This window comes from Chaetodon auriga, chromosome 18 (assembly GCF_051107435.1).
Source record: "Chaetodon auriga isolate fChaAug3 chromosome 18, fChaAug3.hap1, whole genome shotgun sequence".
Lineage (NCBI taxonomy): Eukaryota > Metazoa > Chordata > Actinopteri > Chaetodontiformes > Chaetodontidae > Chaetodon > Chaetodon auriga.
The window spans coordinates 4,328,431-4,347,238 of record NC_135091.1 but is presented as its reverse complement, the minus strand read 5'-3'; the positions used below and the strand labels follow the sequence as shown (position 1 = coordinate 4,347,238).

General features: G+C 40.9%; 2 protein-coding genes and 4 non-coding genes across 7 annotated transcripts; 4 read left to right on the top strand and 2 right to left on the bottom strand.

Annotated features, from left to right (window-relative positions):
• The first annotated feature begins 537 nt into the window (after positions 1–537).
• On the top strand, positions 538–625 carry trnay-gua (transfer RNA tyrosine (anticodon GUA)). Its single transcript is given in 2 exon segments — positions 538–574; positions 590–625. It is a non-coding gene; the product is annotated as a tRNA-Tyr (tRNA).
• A 1,970-nt stretch (positions 626–2,595) lies between these two features.
• Positions 2,596–2,668, bottom strand: trnaa-agc (transfer RNA alanine (anticodon AGC)). Its single transcript has one exon. It is a non-coding gene; the product is annotated as a tRNA-Ala (tRNA).
• Positions 2,669–5,898: 3,230 nt separating this feature from the next.
• Positions 5,899–10,131, top strand: LOC143336641 (uncharacterized). Its single transcript, XM_076756906.1, has 8 exons — positions 5,899–5,975; positions 6,116–6,216; positions 6,491–6,509; positions 6,679–6,761; positions 8,756–8,772; positions 8,964–9,093; positions 9,374–9,392; positions 9,845–10,131. Exons 2-8 carry the CDS (start codon positions 6,117–6,119, stop codon positions 9,930–9,932), a joined length of 456 nt encoding a protein of 151 aa, XP_076613021.1. The 5' UTR covers positions 5,899–5,975; position 6,116; the 3' UTR covers positions 9,933–10,131.
• A 179-nt stretch (positions 10,132–10,310) lies between these two features.
• On the top strand, positions 10,311–10,382 carry trnad-guc (transfer RNA aspartic acid (anticodon GUC)). Its single transcript has one exon. It is a non-coding gene; the product is annotated as a tRNA-Asp (tRNA).
• A 317-nt stretch (positions 10,383–10,699) lies between these two features.
• trnaa-agc (transfer RNA alanine (anticodon AGC)) lies at positions 10,700–10,772 on the top strand. The gene has a single exon. It is a non-coding gene; the product is annotated as a tRNA-Ala (tRNA).
• Positions 10,773–12,815: 2,043 nt separating this feature from the next.
• Positions 12,816–18,213, bottom strand: LOC143336155 (NLR family CARD domain-containing protein 3-like). 2 transcript variants are annotated; one of them, XM_076756100.1, is made up of 8 exons: positions 18,150–18,213; positions 17,973–18,061; positions 17,039–17,267; positions 14,809–16,603; positions 14,111–14,284; positions 13,812–13,985; positions 13,681–13,727; positions 12,816–13,448 (listed from the first exon to the last, which is right to left on the bottom strand). In XM_076756100.1, the coding sequence occupies exons 1-8, from the start codon at positions 18,205–18,207 to the stop codon at positions 12,892–12,894; spliced, it is 3,123 nt and encodes a 1,040-aa protein (XP_076612215.1). In that variant the 5' UTR covers positions 18,208–18,213; the 3' UTR covers positions 12,816–12,891. The 2 variants fall into 2 exon arrangements, with proteins under 2 accessions (XP_076612215.1, XP_076612214.1); XM_076756099.1 differs by lacking the exons at positions 17,973–18,061; positions 18,150–18,213 and adding an exon at positions 14,534–14,707 and having other exon boundaries at positions 17,039–17,090.
• Between the last annotated feature and the right edge of the window lie 595 nt (positions 18,214–18,808).

Sequence of the window (18,808 nt, the reverse complement as noted above, 5' to 3'; positions counted from 1 at the left end):
GGTCATTTCATTAGGGGGAAGCTGCGCCACAAAACTGTCCAATTCAATGTTCTTTCCACACAACAGTATTTTCTCAAGTGCTATACAGCACATTGGAAGGTTTCTCATAAGATTTTTAGCATTTAGTATTTTCATGGGCAGTAGTATTTTTATGATCTCTACATAATGTACAATAGAAATGTAACATCTTTTGTTTTTTCATCAGGATCCCTTAATATGTTTTTCTGACCATGCAGCATGGTGGCAATGATGGTCAAAACCGACCCCAACGATTGACGGACTCATTACAACCTGCATAAGATATAAATACCTCCGTGTGCACCCGCCTGATGCGATAAAGCGCTGAACGAAGTAAAATCAAAATTTTTATTTCCAAGTTTTTAGCCACGTTTTGAACAAAACCTACATAAAATAAAATTTTGCCCCAGAACGCCGTTCACCCACCGCGGCGTCTTCTCAGCTAACCAAAACTTTCTTGCTTCCTGTGTCGAGCACTCCTCAGACTCTTTGCCTTTTCCTGTCCTCTCCTCGTCATCCCCTTCGATAGCTCAGTTGGTAGAGCGGAGGACTGTAGAGGCAATCACAAGACATCCTTAGGTCGCTGGTTCAAATCCGGCTCGAAGGAGGAAATCTTTTCTTAACATGCGATCTGCAACGCTTTCTGTGTCATTGAAATTGCGCGTTTTCATCGTGTACAAATATGCGAATCTTTAAATTGGACAGAAATGTAAAGACCTAGAAGACAGTAGTAATAATAAATACTGTATTTGTCAACATTTTAGTCGCTAGCGGCAATACCACCCTGAATACACCCGAACTGCATATCTGTAAACACAGCTAAAGTTTAGCTTTTTGCAAACTCGAGCACATGATGAAATGACTAGAAAGGAATCAAACAGGATTGATTACGGCTCCGTATTGTGTGCAAACATGCAAACTTAACAGTCATCTAGAGACAAGGCACTGATTCAAGGCTTTGTTCTATTAAGTCTTAATTAGATTGTATCCTTGAAGTGAATCTTTTTCTAGAGCAAACACACTAAGTTACGTGTGTGTAAGTGTGCCTACTGATTCTAACAAATGTTTCTCACATTGTTATTTCCACACGTTTCTCCATTAAGTAACCATTGAATACCACATAGTATTATTGTTTGGTTGTATGACATTACAAGTAACCCACTTCCCTATTGGCATCGCTTATTAAGTGATTTTGGAAAGATTCATAACACTCTTTGGATCCTCAGTTCTCCCTGGCCTAAGTTTCTCCTTGTCCTCTTCTTCCCCTCCTTTCCTTTCCAGACAGCCAATCGCGTCTCGCCATTTCCATCTTTTGACAGACGGCCAATCGTGTCCCGTCATTTCCATCTTTCCAGGCGGCCAATTGCGTCTCGCCATTTCCAACTTTCCAAGAGGCCCATCAAGTGGGCCTGTCTCCGGTTTTAAAATAAGCCCGGTAACCGGTCGACGTCGAGCTTTTCAGTCTTTGTCGGAGCAGCAGCTGAACTTCTGCTGCTTCTGAGATAACGAGGTGAGATGCTGCCGGCAAAGCTAGCTAGCTAGCAGTTACGTAGAGTTAGCATTACATGTTGAAGTTGTTCTTAAAATGGCCTCCATAGACTTGGAGTTTTACACGGTTTTTGCCTTTTGGACGTTATATGCGCATTGAATAACGTTACTGTCGGTAAGCAGGCTAGATACTTGGCTGTGCTACATCTTCCTGTTATTATTGTTATTGTGTTGATGATGATGATTATTATTATTCTCCTGGAAATAGTGACACAATGAAATCAAATGATCTATCACAACAAATTAACCCACATTTACTGCTCACATTGGCTCTATCTTAAGGAACGAAGGCCACCAGCCTGAATTTCCAGCTGCACTTCCTGAAAGGCCTCAACAGAAGGAACCAGGACTGTGAAGCTGCATCTCTGAGAGAGATGATGGAGGTGCTGAGGAGGACGCTGGTTCAAATCTGCCTCCAAGGAGGTAGTTTTAGTAAAGACACTGTAAACGGACATGTGAACTGCTGACAGGGACAACTAGGACATCAACTTGTACAAATTTCCACTTCTCTTTACACACAGCAGAGGGCGCTGCTGCGTTTTCAGTGGAGACAGCTTTGGACAACAGTTGTTTGACCTTTGACCAACTTTGTCCTCCATGTAGCATTTTTTCTGTACACTCACGCCATACCAACTGCACAGTGCTCAAGTTAGATGTCCAAGGACCGTGATTACATTAAAATAACACGACACAGTGTGAAAAGAGCGGTCATGACAAGATAAATATAGATATTTTTCCCTCTCTCTGTGTCTTAGGTCTCATCAAAAAGTGCAAATAACCCTCAGGAAATCTACCGTCATAGAAAGTAGCAGCACGTAGCAAGTAGTGATATTTTTTTGCCTTGTTATAGCATCCGGGTCCATTGTGGACCCACAGTAGCTGAAGGACTCACCTACGACATGATACATCCTCAAAACGATTCGGTTTAGGCACCAAACGTCTTTGGTGAAGTTTAGGAAAGGATGTCCAGAGGTGTGTTGTGTGAGATTACATGGAGCCTGTTGTCATAGAGGTTAAGAAGGAATATTTTGGAGGATGCGGGCATCGATCCCGCTACCTCTCGCATGCTAAGCGAGCGCTCTACCATTTGAGCTAATCCCCCATTCCTGCCCCTTAGTGTCCATCATAGAGTGGCTTTCATGTTCAAACCTATGTGCAAGAGTACAGTGCTTGTTTTTGTGTTTAAAGAATGTTCTAAATGGCATTTGTTTTATGAAAAAAAGAGCAAAAAGAACAATTTCCCTATTCTTTTTCTCTGTTTTGGTACTTTCTCACTCTTAGTTCTTCAAAGTCACAAGCAAAGAGGAAGTGATCGGATCATAATGGGGAAGTGATAAGATAATAATCAATCTGCTCGGACTGATAAAAAATGACTTTGCATCATCACTGTCATTGTCATTGCTTCATTCAGACCAAACAAACCACACAAACACAGATGTTTGCATGGCCAGCATGCTCACACATGTGCATGCACACACAAACAAAGCCTCACAAGAAAGAAAGAAAAGAAAGAAAGTATTCGAGGAGCTGCCTCAGGCCTGCATGGTCCCAGGTGACGTCTGAGAGGATGAAGAGAGCCATTACTTCCTTTACTGTATCGTAAAGTCATGAGTCAAGTATTCTGCTGCTTGTGATGGCGGTGCAGGGAGTAAAGTAAAAATGACACCTAATACCCCTGAATGCTGTTTGTGATGATGAAGATGACAAGACAGAAATGAACATGAGAAGAATCAGACCAAGAGACACATAGACAGGCTAAAAAATGGGAAGTATTTACAAGTTCTGCATTGCATTTCTGTGTATTTTGACAAACAAGACGAGGCCTTTCAGTTACAGTGGTATGAAAAAGTATCTGAACCTTTTGGAATTTCTCACATTTCTGCATAAAATCACCATCAAATGTGATCTGATCTTTGTCAAAATCACACAGATGAAAAAACAGTGTCTGCTTTAACTAAAACCACCCAAACATTTATAGGTTTTCATATTTTAATGAGGATAGCATGCAAACAATGACAGAAGGGGGAGGAATAAGTAACTGAACCCTCTGCCTAAGGAGACTTAAAGAGCAATTGAAACCAATTTTTACCAAACAATTTAAGTCAGGTGTGCGCCCAATCACTGATGAGTGGCTTAAAGCCGCCCTGCCCACTATAAAACACACACCTGGTAAGAATTGTCTTGATGAGAAGCATTGTCTGATGTGCACAATGGTTCGCTCAAAAGAGCTGTCTGAAGACCTGCGATCAAGAATTGTTGATTTGTATAAAGCTGGGAAAGGATACAAAACCATCTCTAAAAGTCTGGATGTTCATCAATTGAAAGTCAGAGAAGTTGTCTACAAATGGAGAGAGTTTGGCACTGTTGCTTCTCTCCCAAGGAGTGGCCATCCACCAAAGATGACGCCAAGAGTTCAGCGCAGAATACTCAGAGAGGTAAAAAAAGAACCCTAGAGTGTCTGCTAAAGACTTACAGAAATCACTGGCACAGTCCAATATCTCTGTGCACACATCAACTATATGTAAAACAATGGCCAAGAATGGTGTTCATGGGAGGACTCCACGGAGGAAGCCACTGCTGTCTAAAAAAAACATTGTTGCTCGTTTGATGTTCGCAAAAAGGCACTTGGACACTCCACAGAAGTTTTGGCAAAATATTTTGTGGACTGATGAAACCAAAGTTGAATTGTTTGGGAGGAACACACAACGTCATGTGTGGAGGAAAAATGGAACAGCTCACCAACATCAACACCTCATCCCCACCGTGAAGCATGGTGGAGGGTGCATCATGGTTTGGGGCTGTTTTGCTGCCTCAGGGCCTGGACAACTTGCAATCATTAATGGAAAAATGAATTCAAAAGTTTATCAGGATGTTTTGCAGGAAAACCTGAGGCCGTCTGTCAGACAGTTGAAGCTAAAAAGAGGATGGATGCTGCAACAAGACAATGATCCAAAACACAGAAGTAAATCAACTTCAGAATTGTTTCAGAAGAACAAAATACACGTTCTGGAGTGGCCAAGTCAAAGTCCAGACTTGAACCCCATTGAGATGCTGTGGCATGACCTCAAGACAGCGATTCATGCCAGACATCCCAGGAATCTGACTGAACTACAGCAGTTTTGTAAAGAAGAATGGGCCAAGATTAGTCCTGATCGATGTGCCAGACTGATCTGCAGCTACAGGAAGCGTCTGGTTGAAGTTATTGCTGCCAAAGGGGGTGCCACAAAATATTAAATGTGATGGTTCAGTTACTTATTCCTCCCCCTTCTGTCATTGTTTGCATGCTATCCTCATTAAAATATGAAAACCTATAAATGTTTGGGTGGTTTTAGTTAAAGCAGACACTGTTTTTTCATCTGTGTGATTTTGACAAAGATCAGATCACATTTGATGGTGATTTTATGCAGAAATGTGAGAAATTCCAAAAGGTTCAGATACTTTTTCATACCACTGTAGAAGAATGCTCAGTTGACCTCAAAGTGACTGAAAGCTGTTAGCATGCTGGCATTAATGAATGTGTTGATATCTTGGATTCACAGCGACCTGTTTGCCAAAAAGAAGACGTCACAAAAAGGATCCGATCTGAGGAACACTGTCAGTTGCTGACTTGAAAGAGAACAATTAATTTTCTCTTGAATTAAATATTATGAGTCATATTATGAGCGTGTCTCTGTGCTGCTTGTTTTCTCTGACCAGTGGAGCAAAAAAACCCATTTAAATCACAATGAAACAGAAAACAGAAAAAGCAGGAGGTCCGAACACTTTACAAGCTGCCATCTGACCTTCATCTTACCTACCGTCTCTTTGGTTTGGTGGTTGAGATTAGATCAATAACCCGACATGCCCAAACACGATGAGAACTTGTGTTACGTTATTCAATACGGCTTAATATCACACAATTCAGTGCTGAATATATACAGAAATGAGCGTCAGTCTAGCCTTTTGTCTTGTGTAAGACCTGTACGCAAATTTCATCCAGATTTACTCGTGAACAAGAGAAATGAACTCCAATACATGATTAATAAAGTTAAAAAAAACAACTAGTTAAATTTGACAGTTGCATGTTTTTCTTTTGCAGGATGAAGTGCACTGTGGTCGTCCTCATGGCTGGACCTGGACAGCGTAATCCAGTCCTTCACCCACTTTGAATCTGAAACGTGAATGTATGGAAGCGATGGGACGAGCTGTGTGAGCTGACTTATGCTTTATGTTTAAGATTAGGTCGGACCCTCCCAACTGCTACGAGAGTCTATGTTTGCTCTTCCTCTAATAGAAACTAATATTACACAATCACTGTCTACGCAGCCCAGCATACTGTATATAAATGAGGCGCAGCTGTCAATCACATCACCAATACATCGATACCACACAGAATAGCCTTTCATCTTTGACTCTGAATCAGTGCAAAGGTACGAGCTAAATACTTTAACCTACATGTAAAGTATATGGAAAATGTGTGGTTATCATATATCTTGAGTTTATTGCCTCCATCATAGAAATGCTCTGCTTTTTTCCCGTAAACTTCATTTATTTCTTACTTTCTCTGCAGGATGAAGTGCGCTGTGGTGTTTCTCGTGCTGTTCATGGTCATCCTCATGGCTCAGCCTGGAGAGTGTATTTTTGGATTTCTTCTCAATGGAGCCTTGCACGGTACAGTCCTGCCATCAGCTGACTTTTAGTGGCAAATATTCTGACATGATTCATGCTGTTAATTACACCTGGACTATTATGACAGCATGACTTGTGAAATCGTTGCCAATTGTTGATCTCGAACAAATGTAACATAATACATAATTAAAGATTATATACAATGTCGACATAATCCTCTACGATACAATGAGTTTATACTGAATGTATTTTTGTACTATGTAACAGAGTTCAGACTTAATGCCATTGTTTTCTTCCCTTGTCTGTTTTTATGTAGTCGGCAGGCTGATCCACAGGTAAGGACCTGAGCTTCTACTATTTATTATTATTTTCACAACCACTAAACTACAAGTGTTGCCGTAAATATTGAAACAAAACCTATTGAATTGTCACAGTGAAGGAGATGTATTTTCATATCTAAATTTGTCGTGTGTGACGTCTTCTCGTCTTCTCTCGCTGCACCAGGCTCGTCACCAGGAGACGCGGGATGGAGGACGAGGTGGTGGCTCTGGACAAGCGCTCATTCGAATACAACCCTGGGCGGCCTGGTTTTCACTAGGCTGAACCGGCCACTCTGAAGCTGTGTTTGGATCAAAAGTGATGCTTCTTGCTCATCAACATAAGAAAGGAAATAATCTATCAACTGGGCCAACCACTCTTTAAAAAATATGTATGTGCTGACTTAATTGATTGAGGAACTTTGAATTAATTTGGTAGAATGTCAGTTGTTAGCAATAAATTTGTGTTGTAACTCTCTTTTTTACGAGTTTTATTAGGATGAGAAATGTTTTACTTTCAACAAAGAGTTCTCAGTGACTGGAAATAATCTGAGATGTGAAAAAAAATGAAGCTTCTGTGTAAAAAAAACTATGTTTGTGTGTCTTCTTTGACATGAACTCAACTGACACCACAAGCGAGTGTCACTAAATAATGAATGCTGAGACGCTGTGTAACAATAGTATGAGTCAAAAAAGATGAAGTTAATGTTGAGTGTAAGACAAAATAGACTCAGTGGGAAATGAATAAAAAACCTATTTACTTACTACTATGACATCACGTGGAAAAGAGTTTGAGGTGTTCCACAAAGCTGTACACCAGGACCAATCAGGAACCACTTCTTTTTACTGCTGCCATTAATAATAAAAACATTCATAGTAATTCATCTGTAAATCCTTGTAATGCCCAACATTATGCTGATGATGTTATTTTACACTGTTTGCCGACTCGGCTAACTTTAGAAAACTCCCCACCAGTCGTGGCTGAAGTCCCCTGATTTGGGGCTCCGGGGTACAGATGAGCTGTGGGGGCCCTTTCCTGGCTCTCTGTGACTCTTTTAGCCTTATATGGGACTGTAGCTAATCATTGTTTTCAACTTCTAATTACATTATATTCTTTCTTAAAATTCTTCTACTTTCTTAAAATTGTTGGCATCCTGGTTAATAAAACCTTATTTTGCAAAGATGAAAAAGAATCAGATGACCGTCAGTATCTGAAAGCACTGAAATGCTGCAGTGAGACATGAACGTAAAGGAGAATTGATTCTGTGCGTTGGTTTTCTCGATGCAGCCTCGATCTTTGTTACAGGCCATGGAAATATCTAATATGTGACTTAACAGAAGGCTGAAATGCTTTCTTTTTTTAAGATTTGTGACTGCACACCGTCATGATGCGCTGAAGTTATCTTAGCAGGTGCTCACTGTGTTTGGATATATTCATGATTCATTCGGTCGACTCATTTAACGCTCATAAACAGTGAGACATCACAGTTTTGAAACACATCCAAATGTTTTATTTGGCCTCACTGAATATTTCATACGATTTATGATACTTCATAGCGATCTTGAATGATCCGTATGTTCAGCTTCTTTGAAACCATTCTGCGTTTACAGTAAGAGCAGCTTGATTTGCTGAAGTCTGCACCAAATGAAACTCTGGGATGAACCACCATGAATGAACCAGAATGAACATGCTGAATTTGTGGCTGAGCAAATGTGCGAATCTTGAGCTTACTTTGACTTGCGTGTCAAAATTTTCTCCAGCATCAGTGTGCTTATTGCTGATAAATGTTCTTACACAATCACTGTGACTTGATATCTGATAAAATGGCCGTCTGCACACCTCCCACAGGCCAACAGACTGCTCTGACAGATGTCTGTGTAGCTTTTCAAATGTTATAACAGATTTTATTCTGATATACATTGAGACACTTTTTTAGACAACAGGTGGGAAAGGTGAAAAAGAATATACAATCTTCCTCTTACAGTTGGGATATTGGATGAATGACTGAAATGTATTACAACATAAGAGATCCATTTGTGAGATTAGACGCTGACCTCAGCTCCACCCATTCAGACCAGGTGTTTCACAACTGTTAGCTACAAAAATTCACCTCAGCTGCAGATCCCACAACTTCTGACTTTACTCTCCTTGACAGCAGCCTTTTGACTGACTATCAAACTGTGGGAAGGTAAAAAGCTCATACTTCCTTATTTTACTCTAGTAAATGCAGTTAAGATATGTGGTGTGAATTGACGGTTTACAGATATCATAGAAAATTGGGTACAGATGCAGAGAAAAATAAAACAAAAGAGAAAAATACATTCAAATGTACAAAAGTGAGGCACAAATGAAAGTTGATGGTGGCAGTTCAGATGTGAGCAGCTTTGGTGGATACGTGACGCTTTGTTGTTTGATGAATTAATGTGGGGATGAGGAGAGCGATGGACGCTGAACGTGCTTTTCTTTTTCAGATGAAGTTTGTTATGATCTTTCTGGTGTTGTCCATGGTCGTCCTCATGGCCGAGCCCGGGGAGGGTTTCATCGGTAGCTTGTTCAGAGGGGCCGTTCGTGCATTTAGAGGTGTCAGGCGGGTATGGAGAGGTAGGTCACAGGGGTCCATGAATTCTGTGCTCACCTCAAGAGACAGACCTCCTGTTCACACCAACCGCTTCAAACTAAGCTTTCATCCTGACTGTTAGCTAAATTTAACGTCTCCATGTTCCGTTTAAGTAAAACTTTCATGTAATCCTGGCCTCTCAGCTGTGTTTGTTAGAAAGCATTAACCCTAGGGAGACCACCATTAATGCACTCATGTCAAAGATTTTCAAATATGATGAGAAGAATATATTCTTACTTGATTTTTGTCTTTTTGTCTGTTTAGCACACAGGGGGGTTTCACGGTAAGCACTTTTGATTATTGAATTATTGTTGATATCACTGATGATGAACCCTGCCTCTTACAAATTCATTCATTCATTCATCTTCTATACCGACTATCCCTTTTCGGGGGCTGGAGCCTATCCCAGCTGTCAATGGGCGAGAGGCGGGGTACACCCTGAACCTGTCGCCAGTCGATTCCTCTTACAAATTATTTCTTTTTATTTATTAATATACAGCTAATTTTCATTCAGAATTAAGTTGCTTTGAGTGAATGAAAGCTTACATGTTGTGTACCAGGTTAGTAGTCCACACAGTTCTGAAGCTGGAATCAGTGAATTTCTGATGTTTTTGCCCGAGAAATTGTTGCAAAATTTCTAATATTTTTATTATATTCACGGGTTCACATTCTGCTGATTGACCTCTGCTGATTATTCGAGTATCAGCTCAAAATTTTCCCGTCTTCTCTAACCAGGTATGCATACAGATGGCGGCCAAGACCCGTACGACGAGTGGTTTACTATCAGCCTCGGCAGTGTGTCAACGGCTATGTTCGTGGCTGAGTCTCTTCTTGCTGAAGATGTGATTTGAGCTTTATGTTTTTCCTTTGCAAAGCAAGAAATGATAGAAAGTTAACTAACCGCTTGGCTCGGGTTTGCATGAAACCCTTGAGATGTAGTGTTTTCAGGCTTCAATTGGTTTTGAAAAATGTAAATTTGCTTGATACTGGAAAGCATCCTGCTGATTAAAGCTGCAGTACAAAAAGGCCATCTGTGTTTTGTGGTATTATTTGTGTGAAGAAGTTGCTGTAACTTTATGTCTCAGCGGCCAGTGGTCATGAAGAATTTTTATTTTGTTTTGTATTTAGTCTGAGGTAAATGTTTAGTGTTTATCTTTGAGTGTATAGCCAAGAACAGAAACCATCACATCGTAAGCGTCCTTCCTCGTTAGTATAGTGGACAGTATCTCCGCCTGTCACGCGGAAGACCGGGGTTCGATTCCCCGACGGGGAGAACATTTATTTTTCACTACTGTTGGTACAGCTTGAAGAACATTGATTAAGCCAGGGACAGACAGCGAATGGCTAAATATTTCAGTTTTAAGCTTTTTGGTGTTGTGTCAATGGTATGTAGTCGTCGAAAGTCCTCTGCTATGCTATACCGTCTTGGACAAGAGAAGACGTGATTGGACAACAGTGCACAGTCTCTTGGGCTCCAGACGCGATGTGAAGGGGATGAAGAACAGTATAAAATTAAATCAACTGAAGAGCCATGCTACACAAAACACAGAGCGAAGAAACCGGTAATGGAAACGCAGATACGTCTGTCGCGGGGGATTAGCTCAAATGGTAGAGCGCTCGCTTAGCATGCGAGAGGTAGCGGGATCGATGCCCGCATCCTCCAAAATTTATTAATATCCCGAGAACGTGATCGCTTGTCGTATTCGTATTGTGCTACGCAGCGTTTTCAGTTCTGCTGTCTGAGAAATTAAGAGAATGAAACTGTTCTGTAATTAAATAAAACAAAAGGGGAAACCATTTCAGGAAGTTTGACTCCACTAAATAGCACAAATGGCGCCACCTGCTGTTTCAATGTGGTACCAGCGTAGAGTAGTTGCAGTGGTAGCAGCAGCGAGGGATTATGGGTAAATTCTTAAAGCATCGGATTGTTAGCTGTGAGGTAACGTGTCTGTGAGTCTCTGTGGACAAAACAAAGTTTACATCTGTGAATAAATGTTAGGCTTGCTCTATCTGGTTGAATTTGGATTGTATTAGACTAAGTTCGCCGTGTTTTAGTTTAGTTGAGCACAAAATTTTTGTGTATTTTACTGGTTAGAAAAAGCGCTTTAGTTAGCAAGCTAACACCAGCCTGATGCCGCCGTTGCTGTTTGGCCATCACAGAAGTTCGACTGCTCCATGTTTCCGTGCCGGGCACGCAGGTACGTGTAAATGTGCCTGTACAGAGTTTGGTAATACTTGGAACCAACAGTCGGGATAATTTCTGCGGTTCAATGTGTTTTTACAAAGTAATTGTTAATAATGTTATTAAGTAGGAGGTTTGTATGAAATATGAAAAATAAGGTAACAGTTTAAATTGTGAAAATCCAGTCTGTAAAATTGTTTATATCCTTTGTTATTATTTTCCTTGTAAAATTAGGGAGGGACAATTTATTTATCTTCTCACGTATCTTGCTTAATGAAATATGAACCACTATACTGTCACTTTATTCATCGTAATATGTATATGTAAATTCGCCATTATGTAAAATGGTGAAATGTAATGTAAAACTACTGAAAAAGAATACCACCTACTACTGAACACTGAGCTGAGGCAGAGTCCTTTATTTGATGTAATATGACACTTTAAGAAAAAGAAGAAAGAAAAAAAAAGCATTCTTAGGAGCTTTGCTCAAAATGTTCAATTTTCCTGTGAATTTGTGCCTTTTATGTCTTGTGCATTTACTTTTCAAATGGTCATTTCCAAGATTTAGTATAAGTTCAGCAAAAACTTTCACCTGCAAGTTGCCTTTTTAAGTCATTTTATTAATTCAGAATGGTTACAAAGTGTTTCATTGAATGTGTTTCTGACCACCTCTAACTGAAACACAGTGACATTGAGAGCTTAGCTGACAATTCAAAAAGAAAGAAATCACAAGACATAAAATAATGTTTTTATCCTTTCTGACATGTGATTATGACATAGAATGTGTAATCTGAGCAATGACTCATCATAATTTGTCTCCTATTTACATGATGTTGTGTCCTCTGTCCTGACCAATTAGCAGCCACTACGACTGACTGTTGATGAAGTATGTTCAGCTGTAGTTCCTCTAATGTCCATCAGATGCTGCTCAAACAAAACTGACTGCATTGAAATGAATGGGAAAACCCGCAAGTTGGTTCTGCAAATTCAAATGGAGCTATACAAAACTTTAGCTATCAGAAGATCATTTCATGCATCAGAAGATAATTACCAGTCTACTGATAATTAAAATGTTGAAACAGTAACACAATTGATGTTAATTTTAAAGACATCTGCTACCTCTCTTTAATAACCTGATAAGGCTTTAATGCAACACCTAACAATAGACGTGGACTAAAAAGAAGAGCTGTCAATGTTTTCTGATGATTTCAGTAATGTGTACAAACAAAAAACTGATATTTCCATTTACTAGTCATTGATACCTGTCTCTAACTCTATGTCCTATCATTTTTGTGTAAATGTGTGCATAAATTGCTCAACTTTGACACTGGAGAATGAGGTTTGGATCCTGAGTGCCGCATGTGATTAGCCTTAGGCAATAAAATGACTTTGGGAGGGGTTCTTTTAAGGTTAACAGTAAAACACATAAATTCTAACTATAAAGCAGTTTGATAATGCTATGGTCGCTGTGAGTGGATATTTTAGTGCAAGATCAGATATTTTCTTATTATGCTGCTCAAAAACTGTAATTCTTATTGCATTACATTACATTCCTTTCTAAAAGACAAGGTTGTTTCTCTGCATGAGGAGACTTTCCCTCCTACACTGAACACAGGGACACATAGGACTCCACTGAGAACATCAATAACTCCACCCCAAACCCAAATCCAAAGCCAGCATAAAGAGGCTCAGTGAACGTGGTGCTGAAGGTGTGGAGGTGAGTCAGTGTGTCAGAGGAGACGCTGTAGAAGGACAGAGTGCCAGCAGGATAGTCCACATACACTGCTACTCTATGAGAGACAGAGGAGACACGAAGGTCTGTTTTTCTGTTATTGTGCCAGACGGAGTATCTACCATCAGAACAGTTCAGACTCCAGGACTGATCGTTTCTTCCAAACATGCTGTCATCACTGTCTCTTCTCCTGCAGATTCCTTTGTAAGCCACTGATATATAAACCTGTCCTTTCCACTCCACCTCCCAGTAATGGCGGTCGGTCATGCCATTTCCACACAGCAGCTGATAGCAGCGGTCAAATCTGTCAGCGTGATTAGGATAAGGTTGCTCTTTGTCCCCCACCAGCGTCACCCTCCTGTTGTTGTCAGACAGTTTGAGCTTCCTGTGTGCGGTGTTTGGGTCCAGTCTGGGTTCACAGGCATCTGACAGAGAGAACGAGACACATTGGCACCAGTTCATGATCTAACTTTTTATCTATTAACATATTTGATAAGTTAAACAAAGGTTTAAAATGCATAATAAAGAATTTTAAAGATTGGTGTAAAGATTTAGAACTAGACTCAATTAAGACTTGAAATACCACCAACAAGGGCCTTAAACAGAAATTGATTGTGTGATGTTTAATGTCATAAATTAAACTGAATCCACACTTACACTTCCTCAATCCAGGTTTTAACCACTGCTCTCCACAATGGTCCACCCTGGAGCAAGAAACACAATCAGACCAACTGCAACAACTACAACCACAAATCCAGTTCGTGATCGCTCTTTTTGCCTGTCCATACCTGAGAGTGTCCAGTCTCCAGTGTGGAGCCTCCAGTCCAGCAGACAGCAGCGTCACTCCTGACTCTCCTGGATGATTGTAGCTCAGGTCCAGCTCTCTCAGGTGGGAGGGGTTGGAACTCAGAGCTGAGGCCAGAAAAGTACAGCCTTCCTCCGTGATCAGACAGCCTGACAGCCTGGAATTAAGGAAAGGTCATTACAGCAACATTTAACTCATCATGTTGGCACGAAAATTCAATGACATCAACCAAAATGAAGAGCATTTAAATGCTTCTCTCTTTAACAAACTTGGGATTTTTACCTGAGAGTTTCCAGTTTGAAGTGTGGACTCTCCAGTCCAGCAGAAAGCAGCTTCACTCCTGAATCCTGGAGGTTGTTGTTACTCAGATCCAGTTCTCTCAGACTAGAGGACTGACAGCTGAGAACTGAGGACAGGGCTTCACAGCTTCTCCATGAAAAGTTACACACATCCAACCTTTAAAGAGATGACAATATCTGAAGTCATGCATTTTTAATATTTAATGGGACTCGTACGTATATGGAAGGCTTTTTTAGGCAAAGGTAAGTAATCCTCAAGAGGATTTCCATTACTACCACCTTAAAAAAGTTGTGCAGTTATACACTGTTTTTGTATGTGATTTAAAAATTTCATTTTCAATTAAATTGAACATTGTGAAAATTGACTGTGATAACCAATGTTATACTTGATATACTGATACCTCACCTGAGAGTTTCCAGTGTACAGTATGGACTCTCCAGTCCAGCAGACAGCAGATTCAACCCTGAATCACACAGTTCGTTGTTTCTTAGATCCAGCTCTCTGAGACCAGAGGACTGAGAGCTCAGAACTGATGACAAGGCTTCACAGCTTGCCCTAGATAGATTACAACCGCTCAGCCTACAGGAAAATTAGAAATGAATAGAAGTTAAACGTTTGTGTGTTTCTTAAAAAAAAATTCTGATATTTCTATTTAAATATTCAGTGATTGATCCACCTACAGAACTTTGTTGGAGGCTTTGAGCACTGGCAGCAGCCTCAGAAGAGCCTCCTCTGAAGCAGAGTATTTCTTCAGGTCAAACACGTCCAGATCTTTTTCTGACGATAATAAGATGAAGACCAGAGCTGACCACTGAGCAGGAGACAGTTTGTCTTTGGAGAGACTTCCTGAACTCAGGAACTGTTGGATCTGCTCCACAAGACTATGATCATTCAGCTCATTTAGACAGTGGAACAGATTGATGCTTTTCTCAGGAGACACATTCTCACTGATCTTCTCTTTGACGTAATCAACTGTTTTGTGGCTGGTCTGTAAACTACTTCCTGCTTGTGTCAGGAGGCCTTGTACGTGTTTCTGATTGGTCTCCAGTGAGAGACCCAGGAGGAAGCGGAGGAACAAATCAAGGTGTCCATTTGGACTCTCTAAGGCCTTGTCCACAGCACTCTGGTGGACCTGTGTTAACTTAGGTTTGCCTCTGAAGATTTTAGGCTTCTTGGATGTTGATTGTTCTGCTGACAGGTGATTGATACCAGAGTCGATGAATGTCAGATGGACATGAAGAGCAGCCAGAAACTCCTGAACACTCAGATGGACGAAGCAGAACACCTTGTCCCGGTACAGTCCTCTCTCCTCTTTGAAGATCTGTGTGAACACTCCTGAATACACTGAGGCTTCTTCGATACCACTGCCACACTCTTTCAGATCTGATTCATAGAAGATCAGGTTGCCTTTCTGCAGCTGCTCAAAAGCCAGTTTTCCCAGAGACCCAATCATCTTCTTGCTCTCTGGATTCCAGTGTTGAGCTGTCTCAGCTCCTCCATCATACTTGGCAATCTTCAGTTTTAACTGAACCACCAGGAAGTGGATGTACATCTCAGTCAGGGTCTTGGGCAACTCTCCTCCCTTTCTGGTTTTCAACACATCCTCCAGAACTGTAGCAGTGATCCAGCAGAAGACTGGGATGTGGCACATGATGTGGAGGCTTCGTGATGTTTTGATGTGGGAGATGATTTTGCGGGCCTGCTCCTCATTTCTGAATCTCTTCCTGAAGTACTCCTCCTTCTGTGGGTCAGTGAACCCTCTGACCTCTGTCACCATGTCAACATACTCAGCAGGGATCTGATTGGCTGCCGCTGGTCGTGTGGTTATCCAGATACGAGCAGAGGGAAGCAGTTTCCTCCTGATGAGGTTTGTCAGCAGCACATCCACTGAGGTGGACTTTCTAACGTCAGTCAGGATCTCATTGTTGTGGAAGTCCAGAGGGAGTCGACACTCATCCAGACCATCAAAGATGAACACAACCTGGAACTCTTCAAACCTGCTGATTCCTGCTTCTTTGGTTTCAATGAAGAAGTCATGAATAAGTCCCACTAAGCTGTACTTTTTCTCTTTCAGCACATTCAGCTCTCTGAAATTGAATGGAAATGTTAGTTGTATATCCTGGTTTGCTTTGCCTTCAGCCCAGTCCAGAGTGAACTTCTGTGTCAGGACTGTTTTCCCAATGCCAGCCACTCCCTTTGTCATCACTGTTCTGATTGGTTCATCTCTTCCAGGTGAGGGTTTAAAGATGTCTTCAAATTGGATTGCTGTTTCTGGTCTGTCTGTTTTCCTGGATGCTGTTTCAATCTGTCTGACCTCATGTTCTTCATTGACCTCTCCAGTCCCTCCTTCTGTGATGTAGAGCTCGGTGTAGATCTGATTCAGAAGGGTTGGATTTCCTGCTTTAGCGATTCCTTCAAACACACACTGGAACTTCTCTCTCAGGTTAGATTTTAGTTTATGCTGGAATAAGAGAGCTGCAGCACCACTTCCTGAATGAACAAAAGACAAATGAAAATTTGTTGATGCTGGTAAACATGCAGAGTTCCAGCACAGGAAAATTACATTAGCCTTAAACAAAAAGGTCTGTCTCCTTACATATCCTTTCCATAATGTTGTCAGACACTTCAATCTGAGAGAGTGGCAAAAACAAGCACTTTTGGTGGATGTACGTTGACGGGTACATTTAAAGATTTTATACCTATCACCCTGTGTGATGAGCAGCAACAGTAATGGTGGACTACTGGTAGTTCACAGTCGGTAAGTACTGCTGGGCTGCATGCCAGAAAGGTGTTAAATGACTATGAATAAATAAGAAAGTAGCTACTATTGTTTTGAAGTTTGTTTCAAAAAATGTCTGTATATTTGTGGTCAAGGTCCAAATCATGTTACAGCCGTTCTGATCATCTTACTGCTCTGCAGACAGTCAGCCAGCTCCTCCTGCTTCATTTTCCTCAGAAAGTGTAGCGTGATCTTCAGAAATGACTCTCTGCTGCTCCTCCTCTGCTCTTCTTCCTTGCCATCCACAACTTCCTCATCTTCACTCTGATTCTCAGGGCATTCTGGGTAATCTGGACTGAGCACTCTCTGGAACTTCTTCAGCTCATTCTTCACAAAACTGACAATGTTCTCCTCAAGCAGCTGGAACAGAGTTACATTCACATTTAAATGAGTAAAATTCAATATTCAATATAATATATTTGTCTGACAGGCAAGACAAGGCAAGCTTATTTGTATAGAGCTGTTTTCTGAGAGTTTGTTCTAGATATGTGGAACACAAAAAATTAATACTGCTTCTCTATGTTGAGTTTGGACTGTGGTAAGCAGACCTTTCCTTGACTACCTGATCTGAAGATGATAACAGGCTGATTTTGTAATTGTCCTAATGTGAATATTAAACATTTGCTCTGGATTCAGGACTAAACCAAGATTTCTGGCTTGGTTTGTGATCTTTAACATGAGTGACTGAAGCTTAGCAGTGACTTTTAATTGTTCTTCTTTGGCTCCAACAACTGACAACAACTCAGTTTCCTCTTGGAACATCCAAGCATTGATTTGTTGAATTCACCTTGTGATTGAATGGTACGGTATTCACCTGGTGATATCATATAAATCAGTGTGTCATCTGCATAATAAGATATTTTGTTGTGTCCCATAATCTGAGCTACTTGGAGCTTGTAGACGTTAGGTTTGAGAATGGACCATTGGGGAATCCCACATGATTTCTGTTAGCCACATGACAAGGCTGCTGATCTACAGGTTGCAGCATGGAGACTACTAGGACCAGAATGGGAGTTTGGGGCTGTTGAAGTAAGCAGTAGTAGCTTTGATTGTAACTTTACACACCATGAATATGGAGTCCAGGTTTGTTTGACGTTGCTGACCAGATTGACCTCTAGAAACCTCTGGCCTCCGCTGCTGAAGTCTGGGGGGGGGCACATTCATTTTAACATATAACTTTAACACACACGGTACAAATTACAAATCTTGTGCTCTCAGTTTTGAATTCTTGCCCTGGATCAGCAGATTTTTGTCCATGTTTGAAGTCCACAGGTCGGCCTTTAGACCGGTCACTCTGCATGGACACACAGCTGGTTCCAGACAGATCTGGTCTAGGCTGTGAGATCCTGTTAAAACACAAGATTGATTCATGCACATGTCAAGTACATTTTTCCTGGATGTTTAAAAGTTTCCTGACGTTATGATGCAAAACTTTCTTTTTGTCAGAGAGATGCTTTTTTTCCAGATTTCAAATCTCACCCGTGATCAGCAGATTTTTGTCCATGTTTGAAGTCCACAGGTCGACCCTTAGACCGGTCACTCTGCATGGACACACTGCTGGTTCCAGATGGATCTGGTCTAGGCTGAGAGATCCTGTTAAAACACAAAACTGATTCATGCACGTCAAGTACATTTTTCCAAGATGTTTAAATGTTTCCTCTTGTAAAAATGTTTTGATGCAAAACTTTATTGTTTGTCAGAGAGATGCTTTTTTCCAGATTTCAAATCTCACCCGTGATCAGCAGATTTCTGTCCATGTTTGAAGTCCACAGGTCGACCCTTAGACCGGTCACTCTGCATGGACACACTGCTGGATACAGGAAAGTCTTGTCTCTGATGATATATCCCCCTTCAAAAACAGGATATACGTATTCATATACTTAAAATCTCCCATAAAAATA